The sequence below is a fragment of the Fundulus heteroclitus genome, chromosome 2 (assembly GCF_011125445.2).
Source record: "Fundulus heteroclitus isolate FHET01 chromosome 2, MU-UCD_Fhet_4.1, whole genome shotgun sequence".
Classification (NCBI taxonomy): Eukaryota; Metazoa; Chordata; class Actinopteri; order Cyprinodontiformes; family Fundulidae; genus Fundulus; species Fundulus heteroclitus.
In genome coordinates this window covers 13,636,919-13,658,491 of record NC_046362.1, presented here as the reverse complement: position 1 = coordinate 13,658,491, position 21,573 = coordinate 13,636,919, and the positions used below count along the sequence as shown (strand labels likewise).

Sequence of the window (21,573 nt, the reverse complement as noted above, 5' to 3'; positions counted from 1 at the left end):
GTAGCTTAAATTGTGGCCTTCGACTTGTCTGTGTTGTTGGCTTGGTGATCTCTGATCTTCCTCTTGACATTGTTATGGGGTTTAGCACAGGCGAGTTGGCTGGCCATTGAAACTTTTATCATTAAAAAAAAGGTAGTGGTAAGTGTGGGCAGGTGTGTTGACATTCTGTTGTGCTGTTGCTATCCCAATTGCTTAAACATCTTTTCTACTACATGTTTTTCTTCCACTTAACTTTCCATGGATATGCTTGTATATGGCACCCCGTGAACAGTCAGCTTCTTTAGCAATTTACATTTAACATGCCCTCTTTTTGGAGGATCTCGATGACTTTCTGATTGTCCCTGAATGCTCATTCCATAATTTCTGTAGTAAAGATCTTTTTTCTATCAATGTTATGTCATCAAATGTTCTGAGAGACTGAACCATGTCTTTCCATTAGTTGTAAGCCAATTTCTGAAATATATCACTTTGTATATGAAGAATGTCAACACAATATTTCCAATGGTATTGCCTACAGTATTTATCTGAATTATGATGATGCAGCCATTTCCTTGGCCACAGGTCTACACAATCCAGCTTCTAGGCTTGTAGACTGTTTTACAAACACAAAACTCAAAAGCATGAGTTGCTCGCAGGAGCCTGGTACCATGATCAAGAGTCAGAATCTTTATTGTAATTATGTAACCATTATGACATGTTGGTGAGAAACCGGCTCACAATTCACACATAATCCGCTGGCACAAAACAATACATAAAGGATAGGATGCCACCTGTACAATAAGTCCAGTGGTAAAATTTTCTCACTGATTATTCCAGTCAACTGTTGCATTGTAATGAAGATGCAACGATTGGGAATGACAACTTAGCCACAATGTGCTACATAAATCACAGAGCGGGCTCTATGGCTAATAGTGGGCAGATGGTGCAACATTATGCAGAGTCAGTAGCTACAAACCTCCAAATTTCATGTGGCCTTTATGTTAGCTAAACTGCTCCTATAGCGGAGCAGTTCTACTCAAACATTGCAACACTAAGACCAGAACGAAGTGTTAGATGCAGTGGTGTAAAGCATGACATTCCTGGACTGTAGAGTAGTGAAGGGTTGTTGTTTGATTTGACACATCTTAAATGTCTCTCTGGCAATCCAGTCGAGAGGTTTTGTGAATGACAGTTGCCAGGAGAGCCTGATCCAACTGGGCTGAACACCTGTGGAAAAAAATATAGTGGAGTGAGAAAGCCTGACTTTACAAATACTCTCCTTGAAGAATGGTCAGAAATCCTGATGAACACATTCCAAAACCTAGTGGAAAGCCTTCCCAAAGTAGTTGAAGCTGTTATAGCTGCAGAAGGTCGGCCGACATATTAAGCGGATCAAGAATGGGCTGTTAATCAAGTTTTTATGTCTGTAAAGGTAGACAAGCGAATATGGCAATATAGTGTATGAGTTTCCCAAGGCAAAGAAGAGGAGGGAGATATGCCTGTATGCAGATAGGGAAGATGAAAGCCAAGAGTCTAGGGTAGACAAAAGAGGAGATTTATGGATGGAGGTAAAGTGGACATGAAGGTAATTGGTGTGAGAGAAGATGCAGAAGATAGGGTTAGATGGAAACAAATGACTCGCTGTGGTGACCCCTGTAAAGAAAAGTTGAAAGAAGAAAAAGTGTGAGTTTCCCATTTTGCAATAAATTACTGAAGTGAGTAAACTTTTTGATAAGATGAAGTTGTTAAAATGAACATATTTAGATAAAGGCATAACATGCATAGCTGCTTCTCGAACTTTCCCCTCTTCAAATGAGCAAAAATGTCTAGTGTTATTCAAATAGTGTGTTGACGATAAAGAGGAGCTGATTTTTTGACCATTTGATAAATAAGATTGACAGAGGGAACGGGGTTATGTCCAGTGTGGCAATTTTATAGTTAGAAACTCTCGGGGTGAAAACAAACAGAAATGTTAAAATCCCAATAGCAGTGCCGGTGTTATCATAAAGATGATTAAACCAACTTATATCTAGTTTTGAATAAATTTGAATGCTTATACTACTAATACAATATAATTGACATTAGCTGATTAACATTAACTATTACTTTAACTTATATATCGAATACTATTTTAGAAATTCTTTCATTTGTTTCAGGTCATTGTTTCTTTAAGTGACCCTTCAATTCAGTAGGCTCTGTGCACAATATGGCGTCTGTCAACTTCCAGATGATGCGTGTTACCTTGAGCACCGTCGGTGTTATTATCCTACAAATAACTTTTAGCAGGCGAGCATTGGCGTTATTAGTGAACAAAAAAGGTTCAACCAAGGCATTTAACTTATCAAAAGTTTCAGGGCTATACTGCTACTGTAATGATCGGAGTCAGAGGACCCAGAATTCAGCCAGACCAGCAGAGGTTAAATTAAAAAGAAGCTCTTTAATAACAAAATCAAAAAACAGGGGAAAAAGACAAAAAGACCGTCAAACCAAAAAACGGTACAAAAATAAACAGACTAGCTGGACAGGCAGGACAGGAACAGACAGAAACAGGATGGATCAGATCACTGGAGACAAGGGGTCAAAAATCCAGACAAACAACTAAGGTAGGCTTAAATAAGAGGACGGAACAGGTGAGCAGGGCGGGACCAATTAACCAAAACAGATGAAAGCAATTAAGGGAACATACAGACTAATAAAGAATAAACCTAGGATAGAAAGCAAGACAAAGACTAACGAACACGAGCTGACATAAAATAATAAGACCAGATAACTTAAAACAGACTAAGCATAAATCCAAAACAATACAAAAACAGAAATAAATCCTTAGACAGAAAAGTTGGCTAACTGAAACAATAACCTAAACCACAACAGAACGTTACTGCTGTGTACCTTGCTGTACCAAATTGTCGCTCTATAATCGGAATATAAGGTTCCATTCGTTCCCGGTTGTTAATGCTGTGTGTTTGCAGTGGTTCACTCCCAAAAAAAAGGTACCCGAGTATGTAGCCGGCATTTCCTCCTCCTGGAGAATCGAGGAGCCTGAAGAAAGGGGCTGTACCTGTTCTTTTTCAGTGGAAGAACAACTCATTGCCCCCTCCAAGGCTCAGTGTGTGGCAAGGCTGTCCTCCGGTGGATAGCCCTCCCGCAGACCCAGCAGAGGACCCAGACACAGAGATGGATGTGACCGTGGCTCCAGATCATGACTATTGTGTCTGCGTGATGACGGGACAATTTGCCAATGAGTTGGTAAATGAAACTGAGGGGCTGCGCAGAATCATTGAACAACTTCGAGTCCAGGCTGAGGAGCTACAGCTACGAAGCCGCTTTTGTTTGCAGCGCATTGCAGGCTCAGATGATGACATCTGCTTTTACACCAGGCGCATTTTTACAATTTTTATAAGTAGTTTTTATTCTTAAAAGTTTAGTTTTGCAAGATAAAAGAAGTGTAAGCGACGCACTTCCTAGTAAAGGCTAACCTAGCGTGTTATTAGCATCAGCTGTCTCTGTCTGCTGCTCCAAACAGCTTCTGCTTCGTCCTTCAATCGCAGCATGGACAGTAGTAAAGATTTCACTAATCACTGTCAGTCAAACATAAAACTATAAAGTGCATTGTTGAAATGCAGTTACGAGGTGTGTTGTTGAGGCTTAATGCACAGAAAACTGGGACAGAAGTAGGGCAAACAGTCCATTGTTTACCTTCAGGGTACATACAAGTCTTCATATTGGCATATTGGTGTACGTCGTTGATATTGACTTTAGGCAAGTCTTGGAGGCAGCAAGTGTAAAAAAGTACCATTGTTTCTCTACCACGGAGACAAGGACAGGAAGCCAGCAAGTGGAAACTAAGAAGGAAAGAGCATGAACACTGCCATTAGGTGAGCGCGTCAGAATGATTGGCATGAGGGACAACCAGTAGATAAGACGACACCCCTGGAACTTGAGGGACAGAGAGAGGTGAGTATGGGTGAGAGCAGGAACAAAACTATGACAAATACATGCCCTTTGGACAGAACGGCAAAGATCGGTTAGAGTTTTTATAGGCCTGCATATTCTTCTAATAAAATCACCCCTTAATTTATCACTTTTAATAAACTGTCATTTCCAAAACCAAAAAAGCATGCCCCAAAAGGGGGTCACCAGTCTGTGTTAATTTTGGGGCAGCAGGTTTAAAAGTTTGGGAACCCCTGGTCTAGATAACACAAAAAAATAATTAAATTATTTTCAGAAGGAAATATGTTGTTTGTTGAATGTATTCTGAAAGGTTCTCTCCGGGTACTCCAGCTTCCTCCCACAGTCCAAAAACATGACTGTTAGGTTAATTGGCCTCTCTAAATCTTCCTTAGGTGTGAGTGTGTGTGTGAATGGTTGTTTGTCCTGTTTGTCTCTGTGTTGTCCTGCGACAGACTGGTGACCTGTCCAGGGTGAACCCCGCCTCTCGCCCAGTGAACGCTGGAGATAGGCACCAGCAACCCCCGCGACCCCATGAGGGATTAAGTGGGTTGGAAAATGGATGGATGGATGTATTCTGAAGCCAATTTTAAAGATACGGAGCATGAAAGAAAATGTCTATATTCCTAATTCTGAGTGCACTATAGGAGCATTTTAGTAAATAATTATCACAACTGTCATGTATAAAGATGCAGTTTATCCAATAAAGCCATAAATATATAAAAAATAAAGATACAACTATTGTTGATTGTGAGATTATTTACTTGGAAGAAACCTGGAGAACTTTCTTCAATTTAGTTTTTCAGCATAATGCAAAAGGCTGTATAAAAGAAACAAGTTATTAAAAGTAACAGATTAAAAGAGTGTTTTCGCAACCGTAGGCTACTTCTTTAAAATTGTTTTATTAATGCAATGGCGTACTTTTAGCTCAGTTCAACAGACAGAAACTGTTCTGTCGTGTCCCGACTTAACACTAGGTGGCGCCGCAGATGAATCTGTGGTGAACCTAACTTGAACTGCTTTGACAGTTCAACGACCACTGCATGCGTTTTACAACACAACTATTGTCAGTCTGTGACCTGCACCACAAACAAGGAGGAGCATTCAGCAGAGGACAGTGTGCTTTCCAGCAACTCTACAGCTGCTGAAGCTGAGAACCAGATTCAGGTAAGAGCATTTAATATTGCAAAATAAAAAACTGAGTGAAAAACCATGAAATGTGCGTCAGCTTTGCGTCTTATGTAAGTGTCAAAGTCCGATATGTCATAAAACACTTCACAGAAATACTTTTTGATTTGTGCCTTCAAAACGGCTTAAGTTTGTTAACCATATCAGATGCGATATTTCTTCTGTTGAAATTTGGAGAAGTTATTGTTCTCAGATAGCGTGTTGTTTTTGAACAAGTAATGATACAGTGGGTGTATTACAATGAAAATGTCAGTAAAATGTCAATGAATGCCCTTTGTTAAAGGAGAGTATTAACGGAGAGAAAGATTTTAAGGCGAATTCGTAAAAAGTAAAGTGGACATATATAGAGCATAAAATATAGTAAAAGAACAAAAATAAATGAATAAAAAAATGGGACTTTGTATAGTTTAACCATTTAAATAAAAAAAAAACAGTTTTCAAGATAATGTATTTTACTTGTGAAATAAAGAAAAGCTAAAAACCTTAATTCTGGGAGAAAAACGCATAACAGGCAGCAATGACAACAATGCAACAAATGTCCTTGTTTTTAAAGCATGAATCGCTTTATTATTATTATTATTATTATTTTCTGGTATGTTTTGTTCTGTTACACAATATAAAATAATAGCACACAGTTGTGTATTTGCTATGTTATAAATGTGAAAACATTCAAGGGATATGAACAGTTTTCAAGACAATGTATTTTACTCATCTTTAAGGTGGTTATTTTGGACATTTTGGCCCATCTGCGTCCAGAACAGAGGATTTCAGACCTCTTTAGCTCATGAACTCGAGGCTGATTTGATTTATAATGTAATATTTATTTTATTCGTAATTAACTGTCAATAAATTGAAGTGTTTCTAAAAAAGGGTTTGTTACATGACAGAAGTTCACATTCACTATTTGTTTTATATGTTAATTTCTACCAAGGTATAGATAGAAGATAAATCACATCTAAGAATTAGAGAGAAAGGGGGAAAATATAAAATAGTCCCCCTATCCAAAAACAAACAGAAGTTGCTTCACTGACTTGAATGTCTGTATTTTCAAGGTATCCTGTGATCAGCATGAAGATGCCTCATCCCTCGTTTATCACCTTAACTCTGCTGGCAATGCAACTATCGAGCACATCAGGAGGAAAAATTCTGGTGTTCCCATTGGATGGAAGCCACTGGATAAATATGAAAGTGATCATAGAGGAACTGCATGCCAGGGGCCACGAGATCACCGTGCTTCGGCCCTCTGACAGCTGGTACATCGAAGAAAAGTCCCCCCTCTACACCTCCATAACTCTCTCCTGCCGTGGCGGATTTAAGGAAAACTTTGACACTAATTTATCTCAACAGCTGGAGATTCGGCTTCAGATGAAGCCGGGGCATTTTTGGTCCAACTTTTGGGCTCAGATGCAAATGCGGGGGGTGCTGCTAGACCAGTTCTTCCAGTTTCATAAGGGATTGGGTGATGTAATTACGCACGTTTTTGAAAATGAAGATCTGATGCAGTCTTTGCATGCAGACAAATATGACATGGTCCTGACGGACCCTGGCATTGGCGGCGGGGCGATGCTGGCACGCAGACTCCATCTTCCTCTGGTGTTTAATGTCAGATGGACCATTCAGGGTGAAGCTCACTTCCTCATTGCTCCCTCACCTCTCTCATACATTCCCTTTACTGCAACTCAGCTCACAGATAAGATGACTTTCCCTCAGAGGTTAAAGAACGTCTTGAGTTACTTTATGGGGATGTTTACACTGTCATACATCACAGAACCTGCCTACAAACCAATTGTCCGGCGCTTCTTTGGCCCCGATGTGGATTACTCAACCTTTTTCCTCGACGCCGATATCTGGCTTATGAGAAACGACTTTGTGTTTGAATTCCCTCGTCCTACAGTGCCAAATGTTGTCTACATGGGAGGGTTTCAGTGCAAGCCCCCTAAACCCCTCCCTGCTGATCTGGAGGAGTTTGTCCAGAGCTCTGGAGAGCATGGGGTTGTCATAATGACTCTAGGAACATTAATGAGCAACTTGCCTCAGGGCATCTCTGAAGAGATAGCTGCAGCGTTTACTCAGCTGCCTCAGAAGGTCATTTGGAGGTATACAGGACAAAGACCAAACAACCTGGGCAACAACACGCTACTGGTCAAGTGGCTGCCACAAAATGACCTCCTAGGTCATCCCAAAACTCGAGCATTCATCACCCACGGAGGCACCAATGGAGTTCAGGAGGCGATCTACCACGGCGTTCCAGTTGTTGGACTTCCTTTGTTCTTCGATCAGCCCGATAATCTATCCAGGGTCAGGGCAAAGGGAGCAGCTGTGATCGTAGATATCGCCATGCTCGACAGGCATATATTCAAAGAGGCTCTGATGGCAGTTATCTACAACTCCACCTATGGCAATACCATGCGGACTCTCTCGAAGCTGCATAAAGATCAGCCAATGAAACCTCTGGATCAGGCTGTGTTTTGGATCGAGTACGTCATGAGACACAAAGGAGCCCGTCATCTCCAGACACACTCCCATAAAATGTCCTGGTTTGTTTACAGCTCTGTGGATGTCTTTGCAGCTTTGCTAGCAGCAGCCCTGCTTGCAACGCTCATCTGGATTGCAGTTGTCAGGTTTCTGTGGAGGACGATTTTCAGTGGAAGAAAAACTAAACTTCACTAATGTAACAATAAAAATGTGGATTTCTTTGTGAGGAATAATAAACAGTGTTTTGAAGCGGAAAATCAGCATTTGTTATTTTTTAGCTACTTATATAAAATAATTCAAGTCAAGGATATAACCCCAATTCAAATGCAATTGGGATGTTGCGTAAAACATAAATTAAAACAGAAAATAATTATGTGCAAATCGTTTTCAATCAATATGCAATTGAATACCTAGAAGGATTAGGCATTTAATGTTCAAACTGATAGACCTATTTTTGTGTGTGTGCAAATATTCACTTATTTTAAATTTGATGCCTTCAACATATTAAAAAAAAAAAGCTGGAACAGGGTATGTTGACCACTGGTTACATCATATATGTATAGGTTAGCCATGCCATGGGCACTAACACACCCCCATGCTGTCACAGATGCTGGCTTTTGAACACTGTGTTCCTGACCCCACGTGTTAATATCCTTCACACAAGAATGTTGGCTTTTATTGCCATGCTGCCTGAGGGATCGAAGGTCACAGGCATTCATTGTTGGTTTTCTGCTTTGCCACATAATATATGTGCAATTCAATTCAATTCAATTTTATTTATATAGCGCCAATTCATGAAACATGTCATCTCAAGGCACTTTACAAATTTAAATTCAATCATATTATACAAATTGGTCAAAAATGTCCTATATAAGGGAACCCAGTTGAGCAAGAGAACATATAGTGCGATATCTGTTTCAACGTGAAAAAGTACTCACAGCTATCTGTGATGATCTACAAAATAGGTTAAGATGAAACAACTTACGTGTAATCCAGATACCGGAAGGGAAGGAAGAAGGAGAATTTGTTGCTTCCCAAAGTTCTGAAGCTACCCCCAACATGGAAATCAAAATCGAAAGACTCCACCCTTCGTTCCAGTCCAGACCGGTAGATCCAACGGCACCCCTCAGATTGATTATTGTGAGATTCATTATGGTCATTGGGACAATTGCTGGACTAAAAAAAAAATTTTTTGTTTGTTTATGCACCAATCAGTGTGTGGACTCTCCTAATGAGGCTGATTGAAAAACACCAGTTCCTTGTCAGCACCGCTCCAATGACAACACATGACCAGGTGACCTCAAAGAAAAGGACAGAGTGATGAGAACAAGAAAATATTAAACTTAAACTAATAAACCGATCACTGTAAACCTACCCAAAATACTACATTTAAGAATTTGGACAACAGTTTAGAATATGGAAAATTAATAAATACAGCACCTGCTAGTGAGGGGGTAAATCCCTCACAGACACTTATGAGGAACTGAAGCACTTCAGACTCAAGAAAGGAAACCCTGCTGCTATTATAAAGGAAAACACATTTATTTGGAGCAACATACATATTGCAAAATAATTTTTACCATTTTCTCTTATCTGTCTGATTCTGACTCTAGAGGGCGCTGTTTCACCGACCCTTCCATAACTCCTGAAACAGTGGAGCAGAAGAGAGGGATGAAACTTTTTCAACTTGTTCACCTCATATCAGATTTTTACGGAGCCCCTAAAGGGACATGGAGGGGAAAAAAAACTATTGCGAGATCTCGCAATAGTTATTGCGAGATCTCGCAATAGTTTTTTTTCCCCTCCATGTCCCTTTAGGGGCTCCGTAGATTTTAATAGTGACGTTAATTATTTATACAAATATTGTTTCCTTTTAAAACACCAAGCATAGACTAAAACAAATCGCAGGAAGTTAATGTAGGATATCTGATTTGCAATTAAATGACCTATTCCTGATTTAAAAACTGTATATCAAATAACATAATATTCCTCCTATTAACAGTTGTTAGGTCATTGAGCCTTATGGTTTGTATATTTTTCCCTCCATTTGGGACTGTGTAGTTTGTGCACTTGAGGGGAAATATGTTTTTACTGGAGGAGTCAGCAAAACAGCGGTCCCTAGAGTTGCAGAATTTCATGCAAAATGGTTTAACACAGGACTTTGACAACACCTTTGCTTCTTCATCAGCCATTTTCATTTCCTCAGCACATACAACAGTCTATTACAGGCTTTTCTGTCAAACTCAGAACAACAGCAGTCTTCAAAAATACAACAGAACAGTAACAATAATAAAGCTAATAAATGTTTAGGCTACAATCATCGTTTTATAATAATTATATTACTTTAGTGAATACCAATGTATATCAGTGGTATTTTAATGCAGGCTGATGAAACAACCAATACACTCAGATAAGGAAACAGAATCACTCATAAAACTTATTGATTTCTGATCATTGTGACCAATGACTGAACAGAGAAGGCACTAGGATTAACTAAGTTGACCTGGTCAGGAGCAGACTAGCTGCACAGAATAAATTGCCACAGCAACTTGTGTCACTGCTTTTGTGAAATCGAGTCTAGGCTTTATTCAGACAAGATATGTAGAAAATCCCGGCTTGATCCTCTATCCTGGTTTTTTGAAATCGGCCTCAGCTCTGCACTACAGAGCACTATTTCCAAAAACCAGCCACCACAGAGACGGCTTTTTCCTCCCGGCCGCCAGTCTGATGAACACTCAACAGTCAGAGTGCCCAGATTGACACAATACTTATTTGCACCAATCTAACAATGTCTTCCTTTTTTTTTTTTGTAAATGAACTCTAAACACAGATGTTGACCAAAAAATAGTTTTATTTTCCCTTTTATATATTCATATCTTTTTTTTTTTTTTTTTTTTTTTTTTTTCCCCAGTGTCCTGTCTAGCAATGTGGAAATAAAAATTGATATCTTAATGCCAAATAGAGCTCGACAGATTTTACTTTCACAAGTGGAGCAAACAGCTTTCGCCATAATGCTCCGTTTGATTTGTGCGTGTAAATAGCTTTATTGTGATTCCTGCAGGGAGAATTTCAAATTATATGGACACTACAATGGGAAAGTAGGAGAGTAAAAGAAAAACAAGAAGAGAAAAAAAAAGAGAAAGAAGAGGTGAAAGAAAGAAGAGATAAAAGGAAGAGAATGATAAAACGTCCTCTGTCTGCTCCATCACCTGGAAAGAGACACAAAAAGAACAGCACAACCAACAGACATAAAGCAACAGATACAATCGTGTAACACCTTGATACCATTGCTAAATCATATATATTATTATTTAAGCTGACATGTGTAATGTGATACCTAAAAAAGAAAGTGAAAGAAAATAAATAAATAAATTATAGCCTTTCTGTATATAAGTGAGCATTTAATACCTGGGACCCAGCACCTGTGGGAGATTGTGAGAGTGCACTAGTTTAGGTGAAAGTTATACAAAAGGAAATAGCTTGATAGTGATTGTGGAGAACCGAAGACCCACCTTCCCCGAGCACAGAGGCAGGCGTCAGGGGACCCGTAACCCCGGACTTCCAAAGGGGCCCCCAAAGCAGTGCGCCTGAGAGGGGCCCTCACAGGAAATCTGCAACCCCCCCGAGGAAAGAGGAGAGACGACCCCGAGGAAATCCCCCAGCCACCGCAATGCTGACGCCCCCAAGAGCCGCGGGGACGAGCCCGTGGGCTCTGCCGGCAGCCGGCCGCGCTGAAGTGGTCCTGGCCATGGGCCCTGGGGGCCAGAGGCCCCAGGGGCGCCCCGCCCCCGCGGCAGGGGCCCCGGCCACCCCCCAGGGGGCCAGGCCCCGCGAAGCCACCGCCGGGAATGGGCCGGCGCCCACCCGGGAACCCGCCCCAAACCCGAGGACCGTCAACGCGCCAGAGGGTCAAGGCGCCCGCCAACGCAGCGGAGGAGGGCAGGACGTGGGGGGATGGGCTCCGCACCTAGCGGAGACTTGAGATGATCTTGGGAGAGGGAGCGGACCGAACCCGAACCTGGGGGAAAAATACAAAAAAAACCAAAAAAAAAACTAATTCACACCATCCCTCCCTTGTGCCCCACTCGCCACACACAGACACACACAAAAAAAAGGGACACACATTCCCACATAGCATTCACATCCAAAAATCCCAAGTGGGGGGGTCACCACAATTCAACAATACGACTGCCTGTGCCCGACCCCCGGCCCCGCCCCCGGACCAGACGCCCCCCGGACCAGGTCCCCCAAAGAGGGGGGGCCGACACGACCCGTACGGGCCATCCGACCAGAGCCCCCCATCACCCACTATATACCTAATAAACCCCCTCCCCGACCTTACCCTATATATTCATATCTAAAATGTCTTCATTGAGAACAAAGTGGAAGCAAAAACAAATACCTTGTTTATATGCACAAACTTGGCAAATAAAGCTTATTCTGATTTTATATCTAAAGGACCACTATCAGCTGACTTGGGTTTATTTTTTCAGTAATTTCTTTTGTAGAAAACATAATATTCACTAAACATAATGTCACCCTCGCCCAATAACGACTGCACATGTGCCCCACACCCCTAGCAACCCTGCACTGATAAGCAGGTCTAAGCAATGGATTAATGGATGTCTCATGTTAACTAGGAAATCATAACAATACAATTTATGAATTTTTGTTGTTACATGAAATCCTACCAATCTGTATCTATTAATCTTCAGTTTGTTCATTCGAGCTTAGAGTCTTTGATTAATAATTCTATTTGGGTCTGTTTTTATGATTAGCATTTTGTTATGTTCAGTAGTAGCAGCAGTAGTGAAGGTTAGTAATTTTCTGCTTGTAGTTGTGTTGTATGATTAAGTGAAACACAAGCAATTGTGTGTTGTGATGGCAGCCTATGCAAAGTGTAGCTTAGAGAAAGGTTAAGTCACCACGTGACCTATCACCTATGATCTGTCACACTGTGACCAATGACCACATGACCTGTGTCCTAAGATTTACGACATGTGACTTAAACCTATGATTTATCCCCCCAGATCAAAAACCCTAGGTTGATTTTGCGTGGATGCGCTGCTCACTTGGGCGGATTGTACAGGGACGAACCTACATGTGTTCATGATGTTGTCTGCATGTTTCTTTTTTTGTTTTTTTTTAGTTTAATTTTTTTGCATTCTCACACTGTGTCCTGTAGAGAGACAATGCGAGATATGCATTTTTTCCCCTTAACTCTCCTAATGTATTTTTGTACTCTGCAAATGGTAAATGGACTGAACTTATATAGCGGTTTTCCAGTCATGCTGTGCACTATAACCACATTCACCCAATCGCTCTCACTAACGCACAGACATTTATACACCAAGACTCAGTAGGCAACTTAGGGTTGCCTTGCAACATCGGGTAGACAAAGTAAAGTAAAGGCAGACAAATAAAGCAATTCAGTTGAATTAAAACTTTTATTTATAAAAAGGAAGCTGAATTTAAAATCAATATCATAAAGTTTGTTCAGTGTTTTTATTTTTATTTTCATACTTTTGCAAATGATTATTTGGATTATTAACAAGTTTATAAGGAAGTTGACAAATGGCAGTCCAGTAAAATTTCTTTCTGTTGATTATAATAACAGGGCAATATGGAAAAACTATGGACAAAAAAATTAAAACACATTGAAATCTGAAAACAATTGAACATAAAGTATAGTGCTGTTAAAAATGTTACTTTTATATGAATACATAATTGCAAAGCATTTAGAAAATATAACTGAAATTAACATTTGGGATAGTATGGTTATGAATACTTAATCATCTTATTAATCTTAAGGCACACAATTACATTGTTTTAATCAAAATACTTTCTTATTTCTTTTAAGGTTGTTGGTTTAGTTCCATTTGCTCATTCTCCTCATTTCTTGGATCTTCCGGGTTTTGTTCATTTTTACAGCAGCTGCAACGTTTGGAGGCACACACACATAGCAAATAAATCGCGGTCAGCCCAAGTACTGTCCAGAATCCAATGAACTAAAAAAAACAAACAAATAAAACAATTAACATTCAAAAAAGTGAAACACTTAAAAAACAGATTTCATTAGCTTACAAAAACCATTCACCTAAATTGTTGGCTAGTAAAAATCTTTTGAATTGCCATTGCTTCTTACCTGTGATTCACTATACAATAGCTGGGTTTTGGCCAGGAATTCCTGAGATGAGTTGGCTGGTTTACACCACTGCTGTGATGAAGCACTTTGAATAACTTCATACGTTCCTGACCAATCCGTACGTAAACAGGCATAATAACGACCATCAATGAACAATATGAACAGCCATGTCGCTGTTGGAACAATGGTGACATTTATGCGATCAGCGATTGATTTACATGGTTTACAGAATGGGCTAATTGCCAATGCTAGTAAAAAGAATATAAATGGTGGAACAATGAAAAATACTAAAGTGAACATTATGTTGTATTTAGGGTCGCAAGGACAAGCAAACTCCAATCCCACTAGTATCTCAGCTATCGACTGTAATATTGCTAAAATAAATAAAGTTGCCAGTGGGCTGTTTTTAATTCCTTTTGTCGCCTGAGACAGCCATTCCCTCGTCAGCTCCATATTTAATGCCATAACTGGGGAAACAAAAGGAGAAAAAGTGAAATTAGGAGAAGCAATAAAAATACTGTTTTGGAATGCGAAACTAATTGCGGTTAAAAATTATTTTAACACTTGCTGTCAATTTTTTTTTCATGGGAAATGTACTCTAAGCAACTTCATTGACAAACAAGGGTGTGCATGTTCTTGTACTTGCAGCTGAGTGAGAGCAAATATTTTTAAATTTCACTAGTAAAGTGATGAAAGAAAAAAGGTCCTCACTTTTTTTCTTGGCTAGGGTTTTTCAAGGTGTCAATTAGGTTTAGCTTAGGTATAAACCGGTGAAGGTTAGGTTTAGGGTTAGGGTCAGGGTTAGGCCACAGAAAGGCTTAAAGATGAATGGAAGTCTATGGACAGCAAGGTCCTCACTATCTAATTATACAAGGATGTGTGTGTGTGTGTGTGTGTGTGTGTGTGTGTTAGAGACAGAAGCGAAGAGGGGCGATGAGACTGATCTTCTGTAAAGTTTGCCTTATGTAGCTACATTTTGAGCTTTATGAGAAGGTTTTTTGCCCCAGTCATGGCAGAAATGACGAGAAGGACTTTAATAGTGTGAAAACGTTGACTTTTGATCACAGTGAAGTTATTTTATAAGCTTGATATTGGATATTTATGCTCTGCTGATACAATGGCGTGTTCTCTAGATTTTAGTGTCTGTAAAATGAGAGAAAGCCTTGGTAAATCCGTTGATGTGGTACAGCGCGTCTGCATATAGAAAGCTGACGTATCCCTCAGGCGTGGTTCATGCGTGTAAATAGTAAAATTATATTCTGGTTTGACCCTCTCCGCTCATAGTGTTTTTGACATAAATGTCGCTTGTCGGTTTTCCTGGACTATATCGGAAGAAAACTTCTCGTTTCCCTTTGCCCAATTATTGAAGAACTGCATGTTCACATCAAAACTCCGCTCGAGTGTACTCAGTTTGACCCTAGCCTTGAGCAGGGCAGGAGAAACTCGGGCTGGCTCTGATAAAAAATTAGATGCTTAAATGCTCACAAGCGGGTGGGGCCGAGTAAAGCCCGGCCAAACCAAACCGGTGCAAAAGGGGCTTTAGCTCGACACCTTAACCTAGATGTTGAATACGTTCACCCTATTAAATAGGCTAATCTTACATGTCATAATGTCCTAAAAATTAGTGGATCGTTTCCAGGTTCTACAACAAAATCTTACTTCAAATGTATGAACAGTTACAACAGATTCTGACAGATTAAAATCAAATACATTAATTTACCAGCTAGTAGAAATGACCGAAATCCTATTATTGTGTTGGCATTTTGACCCTTTTGTCCTAGACTGAATTCTCTGTCCTAGTGTTATCCCTGCCCCAAATTCAATGCCATTTGCTCTTCTATTTACAGATACAAACATCACTGAGGATCCTAAAGATTAACCAGTTTAAATTAAATAAGTATTTTTACCTGATGGCCTGAGTCACGATAAATATCAGGAACAACAGAGAACTTTCAGAAGTTTCCGTTTCTTCTGAAGACAGGCGTGCATTTCCTTTTGTAAGTAGGAGAGTGGAGGAGGAGTTATGTAACTAACCAATCGACTGCTATTTCGAGGAAGAAAATGTGTTTAAATGCTACTTGTTTGACATATTGACATATATTCCTAAGTAATTAATTAATTAGTAATTAATTTGTTAATAATTAATATTTAATGCTAACAAACACACAAAGATCATCAACCTACCAGGTGACAGTAGTTCAGGGCAAAGCTGCCCCAGAGCTTTTAAGATGGAAGTCAAGTATTATGTTATGGTCCCCATTAACTTTTAGATTTGTATTTGTAAGGTCAGGTGAATGCTTGGTCATCAATCTAAGGCCTGTAAATATTTAACAGCGTTACATGGAATAAAGATAGCATTTAAATATGTTTTAAAGGTATGTTTCTCTGGATAATGATAGGAACACCTGAAACTTTCCTTGAAAACATTTAGATATATTTTGTCTGCTCAGCTGCGATGCTCTTTAATATGAATCTCTTGAAGGAACATCAGCTGCAAGGTTTAGCAGAGAAAGCAGCTGCTTGTTCCGTACCCTTGTAGACCACCTTTGCAGAACAGTTCATTTCCTGGAGAGGAAATGAACTGTTCTACATAAACTTGCAACTCTCCAGAATGTTGCTGCTACTGATGTGAAACTTCTGTAGACTTCTGTATAGGTGTAAGATGCACTGGTGGTTTGTGGGTCCACATACCCATCCACCCCCACAAAAAAACAAAAACATTTTGACGATTTAATTATAGATTATATTGAGGTTACACCAGCAGAAAAGAAAGAAAATGCTCTGGTTATGGTAGAGATGTTTAGTCATGTACCCTCCGAACTAGGGCTGTCAATGTTGACAGATAAATGTGCATTAACACAGTATTTTGTTTAACGGCATGAATAACGCAATGCTTCTGTGCTTTTTGGACCTCGTCTATGTTGTAGTTTAAATGTTATTTTATTTTCTGTTTTAGCTGTTTGTCTAATTTCTTAAAAGGTTGTGGAGACACTCCACTCTATCCACTCTTGTTCTCTTATACTCTATGTTGAGAACAGCTTTGGTAGCGACTGATGGGGAGAGAAACAAGGAGAACCTTTGGAGTTTTTCACTGTAGTACACAAAAAGGAATGAAGCAAAGTGTCACGGTTTAGGTTGTTGTTTATTTGTTTTGGACTTTTCTGGACTAACTAGTTTTCACCCCCCACAGCCATCTGTACCCATCCAGTCATCTCAGTCCACTCCTCAGTCTCCAGTCAATCAGATCAGCTCCACCTGCTGCCACTAATTACTGTCAACTCTGCTCACCTGTTCACCTTCCAACATATTCCAACATTGAATTGTGGTTAGAGCAGTGTGCTTGCGCTTTGAGAAGGTTGTAAGTACCCGGTTTGATCCCCACAGCTGGCACTCTGGGTCCCTGAGCAAGAATCTTAGCCCCCGATTGTGCCACACAGTGGCAGCCCACTGCTCCCCAAGGGGATGGGTTGAGATGCAGAAGTGAATTTCTCCATTGTGAGATCAATCAAGTTCAATTATTATTATATACATGCCTCTTTCATCCACTCTGCTAGAACGTCTCCTCTTGCCTCCTGTGCACTGTCACAGTGTTTCTACCAGTTCCTGTGCTCTGGTGACTGAACTCTATTCCCCTGCTCAGCTCAGATGTGTGCTTCTAGTGCATGTGTGTTGCTCAAAGTCTGCCTTGTTCCCTATGAGTTCCAGCTGCTTGTTTAGCCAGTTCTGGTGGTTCCTCGGTCCGCATCGTCTGTTCTGGTCATCTCCTGTATAAATCTTTTTTGATTTGTCACTGCCTGCAACCCCCGGTCAGTCTGGGCCTGCTTGCCTCACCTGCTTACTCCTGCCTGCCTGTTTTGTCTGCTACTACTCATCTTTTCAATAAACTTTTTAAAATGTGACTCTATGTCTGGCTGATACCGAGTTCTCTGAACCCTACTCATAATAGCAAAACATCTTTTCATATGTGGTTATTCACTAAAGAAGTTGCACAAAACTTCTTTGATTAAGTAAAAAACGTGGAAAAGGTAAATTTTCAAAATGAAAAGACATGAAATGATTCCATGTTCAGCCTGTTACAACTGTCCTGATTAAAAAAGGATTTATTATGAATAATAGTAGGAAAGTCTGTTAATCTAGAGGTTCTACAGAGTTTGAGAATTTTTGGTTTTGAAAAACTCCTCCCAAAAACATTACCTCAGTAAAAAAAACTTGTCATCATAGTGTAAGTCAGTTTTTAAAACCTTTTTGTTGTTTTTAGGGATTTGCATGTGTGAAAACCTCACAAAAATAAGTCTTATCACTTAGCACTTTATAATATGAGTCGTAGTTCAACACCCCATTGTTGCATTTTGTTCATTATACTTTATTTATTTCCTCATTTTAATCCCACTTAAAATCTTTCGTTTTCGTTTTTTTTTTACCTTTCCTCCATGAAAGGATAGGTGTGGAGTTTATGCACCACAAACAAAGACAGAGAGAGATCCTGAAGGAAATTTGAATATTTAGTAGCATTAAATACATACATACATACATACATACATACATACATACATACATACATACATACATACATACATACATACATAAATAATCAGAATCAGAATCAGACATACTTTAATAATCCCAGGGGGACATTGTTGTTTCAGTACAATCGGCATAACATGAACAAACAAACATCACAAACCTTGCTGCCAAGGTCAACCGCCTTACGCGGTGCCCACAGGGCGCAGCCATTACTCTGTGAAAAGATAGAGGCCACAAAAAAAGGGAAGGTGAGAAGGTAAAAAACATAACTCAAACTTTATCCTATAACAGGATACAATTTGAGATATCAAAAAACCTCTTGCACAAAAAGCACAAATAATACGAGACACATATAGCAGAAGGAATCAAAGATAGATCTCTCACTTCTGCTCAAAACAGATGCCGAAGTGAATGAATCCGTCTATGCCGCGGACTCCAGACTAGGGTGACCAGACGTCCCCGATTTCTGGGGACAGTCCCCGTTTTGGACCACCTGTCCCTGGCTAAAGCTGTCCCCGGAAATGTCCCCGATTTTACAGAGGGGGAAAATGTTGCATGTAGACTGTTATTACGGTAGAGCTGTTGCACGCCGAAACCGGTGTTAAGGTAACTGGTTACGCTGCGGTTAACATAAAGATGAGGAGCAGAGCGCACCACTAGAGAGGCGGTAATGATGCTTTTGGATGTCAGCTGCTATTAAAACATTAAGAAGAAGAAGAAGAAGAGCGCACCACTTTTAAAACAGAAGAAGAAGAAGTGGAAGTTCGTTGTCACAACCGGTGGCAACTGCTGGGGAGCTGCCCAGTGTTATGTAAGTGCGTTAATTGATTTTATTTGGATCGGACTGATCCTGTGATAAATGTTTTGTTTGTGTCCAGGTTAAAAAATAATCAATAAAAAGTAAGACAAGACCACGAGTTGCTGCTCACAAGAGTAAAAGACACTTGGATAAAATGTAACAGAATTATTGAAAACTCTTTCTAAGGCACTAATCTGGTATGCTGGTTCTCCAGGGATCAACAAGGGTTCGTCTAAAGATGTTTTAGAACTGATTGGTGACCTTTAGTTTATATTTCAGATAGTCATTATAAGTAGAGTTATTACAAGTTGTTTCGCTGATTTATGGTTGTGATTTATGAGAATAGACTTACAGTTTTAGGTTTGGCTTTTCTACTGCTCAGTTTGGATATATGAAAGTTTCTCATGAAAAAATAGGAGTCAGTAACTGAATGAGATAAGATCTGCATGATCTGAGAACGATGGAGTAAGAGATAACCACCTGTTTAATGTCCATTCATTATGTTGTTTTTGCTTGTAGCTCCAAATATTGTGGTAATTTTTAGTATTTAATCAGATGAGATAATAATAAAAATAATAATTGGAAATTTTCATGTTTTACATTCTAATGTTTTTGGAAGTGATTTTAATTATATAATGTCTCTGTTTTAGAACAATGGAAGATTGATACAAGAGGAGAGAGGCAGAAGTTAGGAAGACAGAAGATTAAATGGGAGCGGAGAAAAATAGGAACACTGACGGAAAGAACTGTTTACAAGAAGGGAGAAAAGTTTACTTACAAGAGTATTAATAAAGTTCAAGTGATAAACTATTGACATGATTTGAGTGATAAACTAACATACTGAGTAATGTAGTGTACAAAGTATGCTATGTAAAACAGAGTGACTCAGGTTTGAGTTGAGAAGCCCAATGTCTGAGGATATAGCCTCTTTCTGAGTCTCTGCACTGAACATGAGTTTCAATGCACTACCCTAGCTGTGGCAGAATAGATAGGTTATTTAGTTGTATTTTTTCTTGTATTTTACAAATTTCTGTTCTGCACATAATACTTCCTCTTCTCCTCTTATTTTATCCAGACCTCTCAGGCCACAGTGCCTGATTACCGTGGCTGATGGCTCTTCAGAGCATGAGTAAAAGACCAGAAGAAACCAGAGATGATCTCATGTTAGCTGACTCACTGACCGGAGTTAGCTCACCTTATAGGAGCAAACAGTAAACTTGCACATCAACTACTACCATACGCATACACATAATATAGTTATACACACTTTATGTAAATGTATACATGCTCATGCTGCACTACACACATACAACACAATCACTTGCATTCATGTCAAGGGTATTTTCAAGTCTGTGCTTCTTTGAACGTGTTTAACACCTTTTTACCTTACATCACCACAATGCATTTTCTCGTCCCAAACGGGCTCTATGCACAGCTCCACTTCTTCCTGAACTTCATAAATGGTAAATGGACTGAATTTATATAGCGCTTTTCCAGTCATGCTGTACACCCAAAGCAAACTTCAGCAAACCTCCTTTGTTTCCTGTCTTTAATTACTGGACAGACTGATTAATCCAGGTGTGTCTAACCTCAGTAACCAGCCAGACACACCTGGATTAATCAGCTTGTCCAGTCATGTACCGCGGAACGCATTTCAAATTGGTCGGGCCCATCAGTCCGGCGCGCATGCGCGAAAAACCCGGATGAAAGTGAACTACCCATTTATTTAACTTTTTTTCTGACGTTCCAGCACACACGCCCCAGATTTATTTCCACTTACAATCATTATATTACAGCTAACACAATATTTACAGAATAAAAATACTTTAAAAAGAAAAGTCAAACTCACCCCTGCTCTAAATATTCCTGAAAATGTGTCTCCGTCTGCCATTATGCTGGATGAAGTCCTATCCTCAAAGCAACCACTATGGTCAAAAAAGATCCCTGTGTGTGGGCGCACATCAAGCTATTTAGTCTTTTCTGGGTCATTGTTGATCTCAGATAGGTCTTGATACGACGGAGGGACGAGAAACACCTCTCAGCACTTGCAGTGGACACCATAGACATCATATTCATGTCTGTGGTGGACACAGCCTTAAAGCTAACTAAGCTAACGAAGCAAACGAAGTAGCGGTCATTTTGTTTACATCACATGACACAATCAGCCAATAGGGTAGTTCACGCGTGACGTCAGCGCTACGTCCAGTCCAGGTCCGGCGTGTAGGCACAAACAGTACTGTTCTCGTCTACTACATGACAAAACGGGTGATTTAGAGCGTACTTTTACTTCGTTTATTTTTGGAATCTAAGCAATGCCCACGACTTGTTGCACAGAGAGGCATTCCAAATCATTGGATGTACGTTTCTGTTGTTTACCGAAGGAGGAAGGACGAAGAAAGAAATGGATATTTTCAATGAAAAGAGCGCAGGCAGACACTCCCAATGGACTGGGGGAGCCATCATATTACGACAGAATTTGCAGTCTACACTTCATCTCCGGTAAATACAACTTAAT

The 21,573-nt window shown here is 39.9% G+C and overlaps 1 protein-coding gene and 1 long non-coding RNA gene across 2 annotated transcripts; one reads left to right on the top strand and one right to left on the bottom strand.

Annotated features, from left to right (window-relative positions):
• The first annotated feature begins 4,918 nt into the window (after nt 1–4,918).
• On the top strand, nt 4,919–7,847 carry LOC105938554 (UDP-glucuronosyltransferase 2C1). The gene is made up of 2 exons (XM_021307488.2): nt 4,919–5,094; nt 6,168–7,847. The coding sequence occupies exon 2, from the start codon at nt 6,184–6,186 to the stop codon at nt 7,783–7,785; it is 1,602 nt and encodes a 533-aa protein (XP_021163163.2). The 5' UTR covers nt 4,919–5,094; nt 6,168–6,183; the 3' UTR covers nt 7,786–7,847.
• Nucleotides 7,848–13,102: 5,255 nt separating this feature from the next.
• Nucleotides 13,103–15,748, bottom strand: LOC105938503. The gene is made up of 3 exons (XR_001167019.3): nt 15,643–15,748; nt 13,736–14,202; nt 13,103–13,598 (listed from the first exon to the last, which is right to left on the bottom strand). It is a non-coding gene; the product is annotated as an uncharacterized LOC105938503 (long non-coding RNA).
• Between the last annotated feature and the right edge of the window lie 5,825 nt (nt 15,749–21,573).